This window comes from Vitis vinifera, chromosome 18 (assembly GCF_030704535.1).
Source record: "Vitis vinifera cultivar Pinot Noir 40024 chromosome 18, ASM3070453v1".
NCBI classification, from domain to species: Eukaryota; Viridiplantae; Streptophyta; class Magnoliopsida; order Vitales; family Vitaceae; genus Vitis; species Vitis vinifera.
In genome coordinates, this window is record NC_081822.1 from 7,250,808 (window position 1) to 7,258,994 (window position 8,187).

At 32.5% G+C, this 8,187-nt stretch overlaps 1 protein-coding gene across 1 annotated transcript; it reads right to left on the reverse strand.

The window, feature by feature from the left end:
• Positions 1 to 5,200: 5,200 nt before the first annotated feature.
• Positions 5,201 to 7,172, reverse strand: LOC109124390 (protein PHLOEM PROTEIN 2-LIKE A10). The gene is made up of 2 exons (XM_019226736.2): positions 6,905 to 7,172; positions 5,201 to 6,710 (listed from the first exon to the last, which is right to left on the reverse strand). Exons 1-2 carry the CDS (start codon positions 6,971 to 6,973, stop codon positions 5,433 to 5,435), a joined length of 1,347 nt encoding a protein of 448 aa, XP_019082281.1. The 5' UTR covers positions 6,974 to 7,172; the 3' UTR covers positions 5,201 to 5,432.
• Positions 7,173 to 8,187: the final 1,015 nt, after the last annotated feature.

Consider the following 8,187-nt stretch of genomic DNA (forward strand, 5'->3'; position numbering starts at 1 on the left):
TGGCAAAAACTACCATATATTTGTAATAACTTCTTTTACTACAATAATTTAAGAATAATTTTTTTAAATTACCGTACTATTGAGAAAAGTCCTAGTAGACATCTATTGGGTAGGACCGTAGGAGCCTCTGGTATAAATAGGAAGAGGTCTCCCATGACTAAAAGGGTTGGAAAAAGGGGAAAATACGTAGGAGTGTAAAAGATTTGTAATCTCGGTTATGTGGACCAAGGGTCTCCAAAAAGCCCGTGGCCCACTTTAGGCCTGGCCCGACGGGCTAAAGCCCTTCAGGCCCAAGACCGTTTCTGGGCGGGCCGAGCCGCGGGCCTAATTTTAGGCCTGGCCCATAGGCCCGTAGGCTCGACCTTAGGCCCACCCCTTAAAAAAAAAACTACAAAAGTAAAAAGTATTAAAAAAAATATTCATTTCAAAATTTTATTCATTGAATGTATAATTACATTTGAAAATGTGGAAAAAGTTTACATCACTACAAAATAAATACATCCCAACTAGGTTGACACCTATTTATTTGTCAATCATCTGTATTTTTCAACCACAAAAAATAAAAATAAAAATATAATATACATTTAGTCATTATTTTCTGGCGGTGATGGCGAACTATCATGCATCCATAAAGATCTTGATAATTTTAAAGATTCCATATTGGCAAGCATCTCTGTTTCTCGAATGGAATCGTACATCCTTTTATTTGCTATTTCCCAATCTTTCACACATATCCCTACTTCAATAACATCTGGCGCTAAGTTGCATCGTTTTTTAATAATTACTCTTCCACCTATACTAAAAGCAATTTCTGATGCAACTGTACTCACAGGAACTGTTAGTACATCACGAGCAATTATAGAAAGCACAAGATGTTTGTGTTGATGTGATTTCCACCATATTAAAATATCAAAATCTTTTTGATCTTCAAATGAAATTATATCAGTATTAAAATATTTATCTAAATCAGATGTATTATTTGGAGAACTATTTGTTGTCTTTTTTCGACTTTTCAACATTTCTAGAGCTCCTTTATAAAAAGATGAGGAGTTTGTAGATGTAGGTGGTAATTTAATAGTATTAATATCATTACCATATTTTTCTTGATAATAGTTATATAAATTATATAATAATGAATTTATTTCATTTTTAATTTCTTCAATTTTTATTTGGTCATTAAAATAAATAATTGTTAACCATTCATCCAAAGCTTCAAATTTCAATCTAGGGTCCACAATTAAAGCAATATAAAAAATTAAAGGTATTTCTTCCCAATATTTTCTAAATTTTTCTATCATTGCAAATACTGTATCATTAAATATTTCAAAACTTAAATATTTTTGAAGTACAATAAAAATATTAGTTATTTGCATAATAACTCGATTTGAAGTTGGATAATATACACCACAAAAAATGTTTGTTGAAGTATCAAAAATTTCAAAAAGATCCGCAATATGCCAATCATAATCATTTAATGTATAAATATATGCTTCACAATCATTGTTAATTAATTGTATTTCATATAATTCGACTACTTTTCTATATTTTGTAATATTTTGTAAAAGTTTATATGTGGAATTCCATCTAATGGCCATATCCAAAGTTATATTTTTTCTTTTCATATTTAACATTTTGCAACAATAAAAAAATAATTCATGTTTTGCTTGAGAACTATTAATACTATATGCAATGCCTCTAATTTTTTCCAATGTACTATCAACATTTTTTAATCCATCCTTTACAATTAAATTTAAAATATGTGCACAACAACGCATATGAAATATTTTAGTATGATCTTCTTTTACTTGCCAATATCGTTTTAATCTATGTATTGCTGCATCATTATTAGCAGCATTATCTAATGTTATTGACAATATTTTATCACGAATGCCTAAATCTATAATTTCATCATTTATTAAAGATGCTATATTTTTACCATTATGTGGAGCATTTATTAATTTAAATGAAATTATTCTTTTATTTAATTTCCATTCATTATCAATGTAGTGAGCAGTTATACATAAAAAACCAGTGTGAGTTAAAGATGTCCAAATATCAGATGTTAAACAAATATTTCCTTCAAAATTTGCAAAAAAAAAATTTTTAATTTCTTTTTGTGTATAAATTTTTTTCATAATATCTCTTTTAACTGTATTTCCAGACCAACCTTTAAATTGAGGATTAATACCTCGTTGAATTGTTCCTGCAAAATCATGAGTTCCCATCATGTTGAAAGGTTGTTCTGCTCTTATTATATAATCAATCATTTCTTCATGACAGTTAGATTCATCATAAGAAAATGTGTTTAAATTTCCACTTTCATTTTTACCTAATTGCATATAATTTTTAATATCTACATTATTTTTAGTTTTACAATTTTCATGATGTCTTTTTAAATGACTTGTGCCTGCATTTGAGCCACCAGTAAGAAATTTATTACAAATTTTACATTTTGTTTTTATTTCTTTTTTATTATTTTCTAAAATTATTTATATTCTATAAAAAAAATTTCATATATTTGAAGTAAATTTTTTGTTTGATGATATTTCATCACATGGACTAGATGAAGAAACACTTGCCATATTATAATTATTAATAAAATATTATGCCAAAAATAATAAAGTAATAAATATAAAAAAAATGTAACAAAAAAATAAAGTAGTAGGGGTGAAGTATGTTACTCAATTAGAGAACCGATGCAAAAATTCCTAGCAAATTTGAACTCTTGGAGCCACCAATGCTTGTTTTCCACCACCAACAATATTGTATAATTTGAGAGAAAAATAAAAGAATTTGAAATATTGTAGAATGTGAGAGAAATAGAGAGAGAAATAGAGAGAATTTGATGAAAAAATGAAAAGGAAGAAAATGTATTTATAGGAAGGTTAAAAAAAAAATTTTCAAAATTCAAAATAATTGGTCATGTGACCGTTGGAGGCTTACCTCCAATGGTCACATGGGCTGGAGCTAGGCTCCAACGGTCACATAACCTTTGGAGCATTTATTTTTTTTTAAAAAAAATAATATACTTTATATATATATATAACTCAATTAATAAATATAAAAAGAATGTAATTTAGCTAGTTAGAAACTTAAAGTTTAAACATGAGGGGAGGGGTTCGAATCCCCCCTTTCCCTTCCCTTGGCTTTCAATATAAAGCCATTTTGACTTAATTCAAAAAGCCCGCGGGCTCATAGATGGGGCCGCGGGCCTAGCATTTTAGCATGGCTCGGCCCGGCCCGTTGACCAATCAACGAGCCCATAGGCCCGGCTCGAACTGGGCTACGGGCCTCCTATTTAGGGGCCCGGCCCGGCTGTTGGAGACCCCTGTTGTGGACCTTAGAAAATTTCTAAGCATAGGTAAGCCAAATTTGTATCCCGTATTTATCCGAGAGAAATAAAACAAGTTGGGAAGATTTCTCGTATCCGATTGCCTTGTGTTGTTGCTTCTCATTTGATTTGTTTCCATTGTTGCATTAAGTCAGAGTAGATAAATTAGAGACTAGTCGCTGCATACTCGAACAAAAAAAATTGTCGGCAGATTCGTTGGGTGTGACACCTCCATATTTTTGTTCATAAACAAAAACTTTTGTTATGTTTAGTTAACAGAAAATTTAAGAGAAAATATAAAGAAAAAAAAATAGATTAAAAGTTTGATAAATTATTTTTATTTATTATTTTAAATTCATTATACTTATTTTAACTCATCTATAGAAATATTAAATAATTTAAAATATATAAATTTATAATTAGTTTTAATTATATTTAATTTTTTTTATAAAATAATAAATATAAGAAAATTATTTTCTTTTATATATATTTTTTTCTTAATATTTCTCGAAACCAATAGTAAACTTAAAATATCCACCTTCACTTTTTCTTGCCTTCTATTCATTCTCTTTTTTTTCTCTTTCCCTTTCCCTTTCCCTTCAATTAATAACTTTGGGATTCTCGTTTGAGCAGCGTGGAAGAATTCTAGAGTCCATTGTACCTATTATTGGATTTGACTGATGTTTAACCAAGATACAAGACAGTTTTCAAAGTATTGTAAAATGTCACTTAGTAATAAATGTCGTGTTTTTTAAAATCTCTTTAATATTACTTTCTTTTTTTTTTTTTTCTCATCTCTAATATATAAAAATATGAAAATCGATTTTCACATTTTTTTAGATTTGTATATATTACAAAATATTTTAGAATATTTTCAACAAATTAATTATTATTTTTTAAAAAAAAATCCAAAATATTCTTTTTTATATTTTTTAAAAACAATATGTAAAATAATAGAAAGTCGAACCTGATCATTGTTTTCATTTTTTTCAAAATGAAAATATACTCCGTTAGTAGATGAATTATTTTTCACTTCTCTTGGCATTTTTTTGTGGAGCGTGAATGCTTAAAGAGTTCATTTGTCATCGAGCAACTTTTACGCTCCAGGCAGTGCTCAAATAATCCCAAATTTTCAAGGTTAATCCACCGGCAAAAGTAGAAGCAGAGCCGATGATGAAAGACTCCTGCCAATTTATGCTCACCCGCACCCATTCTACAACATGTTGTTTTATCCATCTAAAAACATTTTTCACTGAACTTTGGATAAAAGAAAACTCATTGAAAGAAATCTGAAAGAAAGTAGAGCCTCTGATGAAATGATGCAAGGCTCCTGCCAATTTATTCTCAGCCATACTCATCTTTTATACTTTGTTGTTTTGTTGTTTTATCCATCTGCAAAGATAAAAAATAAAAAAATCTCATCGAAAGAGAGTATCATTTTTCTTAATCCAGCAATAGATACTTAAAAAAATAGATACTTTAAAAAAAAAAAGGAATTGACAAAAAAGTCCTCCAAAGAAATGGAGAACTCCTGCCCTCTGAAGTCCCATGTAGCAAGAGAAGCTATGGAGATTTCAATTCTCTGCAATTTCAGTTTTATCTCAATTTTCAGTTTGTTTACCCCAATTAACCTCCACATAACTTGTGTTTTTAGTACATTAGGTAATCAGATGCTCCCAATTCTCACACCTCTTTGTGCAACAAGCTCTAAAAGGATGTGGTGATCAACTTTCCATGGCCAAGGGCAGAAAAGTTGAACTAGTTTACCATGGAATTACACAATTTGCTTCTAAAAAAATTGACTACTTAACCAAGGAATGTAATTTGAAGTCACCCAGCATAAAGAAGAAGAAACCAAGAAAAAGTATATAATCAAATCACAGGGTTTTCAATATTCTATTGATGAAGTTAAGAATTTGAGGATGCTACAACAATCTAAACTAAACAATGCCAGAAATTTTGTATTTCAAATAAGAAACACAAAGATATACATGGAGGCAGGTTGTGAGAGTTCCAAATAAAGATTTGCTAACTTTGAAATCATCTGCCTGCACGAGCTCGTAAGTCAACAAGTATGGAGTATTGTCTATGAATCATAAATTCATGCATGCAACAAAACCCCAGTACCCCCCAAGATATGCAAATACAAAGCAAGGCATATGGTAACGATAACAGAAGACTTGGCACCAACATATCTGATAACTTCAAGTCCTCTATCCACAACCTCCTCATGTGCTACATTTAAACTTCTCTTCAAACCATCTGCCAGCTTCCACAACAGAAACTCCACAACTGACTTGATGGTTTCAAATGTCACCCTCCCAGTCAAATCAAGCACAAACTTCCTGTTGCTGGGGACAGCCAATGCAGATGAAGCCTTGTCCACCCACCCACCATTCTGAATCCCATTGGGGGGGCTTCCCACTTTCAGTTTGGTTGAAGATGTTTCCTGCTTAGAAACCTCCTCATCAACAAAAGAACAAGGACTTGAACTCGAATTATTTGAAGTCGTCAACACTTGGTGAGATGTTTTCACAAGTGTTTCCACAGCACCATTACATAAAGAAACCAAAATGTCTCTCACTTTGATTTGGTGCTTAGGATTGGTCAACCCAGCAAATAATTCATCATAAGTGTTGATATCCATCGTTTTATCAAGATACACTGCCACTGCTGTGCTCACAAACATCTGAATGCAATCAGCTATGAGTGGCTTACATTTATCACCACACACCACATTCACCCATTTGGGCGCAGTCGATACCTCTGCCCCATCTAGGGCCGCAGCATTCCGGTTATTTTCATTTGATCCATCATGGGAGGCACCTCTGGCGTAAAACCCCATAACCAAGTTCCGGGCAAAGCTACCAACGACCACCGAAGCAAAACCAGTCCCAGCGGAAGAAAATAGTCTCTCCATAATGCTATCAGAGAAACTCGAATCCCCTGACCTTGTTTGTGCATCATTCTCAATCCTTGCATCCAACCGATACCCTCGCAAAATTCCCACAGTCAAAGCCTCCATGACCCCAATCATCGACCCAGAGAACTCCTCAGACTTCACAATTTTCGAAATCTGCTTCAAACTATTGGGAATTTGGTCCGTATCTGACTGTAAAAATTCCTTCAAGTCCTTGGAGACGACTCCAACGGTTTCTGCGGAATCCGAAGCCATCTCGGCTATAGAAATTAGCGCTCCGAGCAGCTTAAACAACCTCTGCCTCTTCCTAACCACATAGGGCCAGTGATAAACCTTGTAAGCACCAAAACTGGATACACCGAACACAGCAAGTAAAACAACCAGTTTCTTCCTTCTCCGCGCTAAATCCAAAGCCTTCTTCACCAGCTCAAGATCCATTCCCCAGAACAACCCTTGGAACTACAAAATCCAAAACCCTAGGGTTTCAATTAATCGACCAGAGTTGCGTATGCAGGGGTCTCGAGAATCAAAGATCCTAGGGTTTCGTTTCTTGTTGCAGATGTACAATCACGTCACAATAATTTTTGGGAATTGTATAGAGAATTGTGCAAATTTGGGGGAAATTAAATGCGGATAATGGTGAGAAGACGAACCTTTAGGAGAGAGGTTGTGCTGCAACTTGCAAACGTGAAGTTGTTTTCGTCCAGAAAAACGAAAAACATAAAAAAAAAAAAAAAAAAAAACAAAACAATAAACAATAACTGGCCTAGAATGTTGGAGCACAGAAATTTCGCGCGACGACTTGTTATTCAAGCCCTACAGGGTGCGTTATGCGCACCTTCGATTCCAACAGGGTAGACATACTGCAACATACGTATACGGTATACCAAGCCAAAACCTACCTCCCTCAAATTAGGCTTTCTGGTTTCTGGACATTTGTACGTGGCTCCGCCTGACCCACTTTGCAGCCCAAAACATTTTTATCTAAAGAAGACAAAAGCTGTATGAAAATAAGTTTTTTAATATTAAAAAATTAAAATAGAAAATTTTGATTAAAGCGTCGTCTCATATATATATTTTTTCCCCCAAAAAAAATATAAATTTAAGATTAATTTAATTTTTTTTAATATTTTATTTTTATAGGGGTTTTCAAACTTTGTCAAACCTTTTTTGGTTAAGGTGTTAAGAGAGATTGGATGAGTTCAAAAGGAAAGTTTGTTAGCTTTGAGCTGATTGTGTGGGCCATACGCCTCTACTTGAAAGGTCAATGCGTGAATAATCAGAAATAAATATGATATGTACGATTCCGTGTGGGCGGGAATGGGTTTGGATGAGATCAAAGACTCATATCTCCGGTTCGCACACCATCTGAAACGTGTGTTCAAAAAATTCGTGCGGGATCTCCAGTTCGCCTTTTTGGACACCATCTGAGATTCTGAAACGCGTGTTCAAAATTCCTGCGGGATGGAGGTGCCAGGTGGACAGATGCCGCCTCTTGTTGAAAAGGAAAGAGACTGTATTGCCATTTTTCAAATTTTATTTTTTTATTATTTATTTTTTGAATATTGTAATTTTTTTATTAAGTATTATCTCAACTTAATCATTTAAAAAAAATTCTTTTTTTTTTCAATTTTTATTTTAAAATTTCATATATGAATTTGTCATTTATTTATTCAGAAAAGTTTTTAAGTCCTTCAAACATTATTATTTTACAGGTTCTTTTGATAATAAAATTAAAAATAATAATTTATTATGTGTCTCGTAACAAATAAATAAAGTAAAATTATTATCATAAATAAATAAAATAAAAATATTTACAATTATAGCCATGACTATCAACAAAGATGGAATTAGCATCAATAGCGATGAGGATAAGAGAAGGAAGAAGGAAGAAGGAAGAAGGAAAAAGGCCAGAACCCATACTGACCTGTTAATA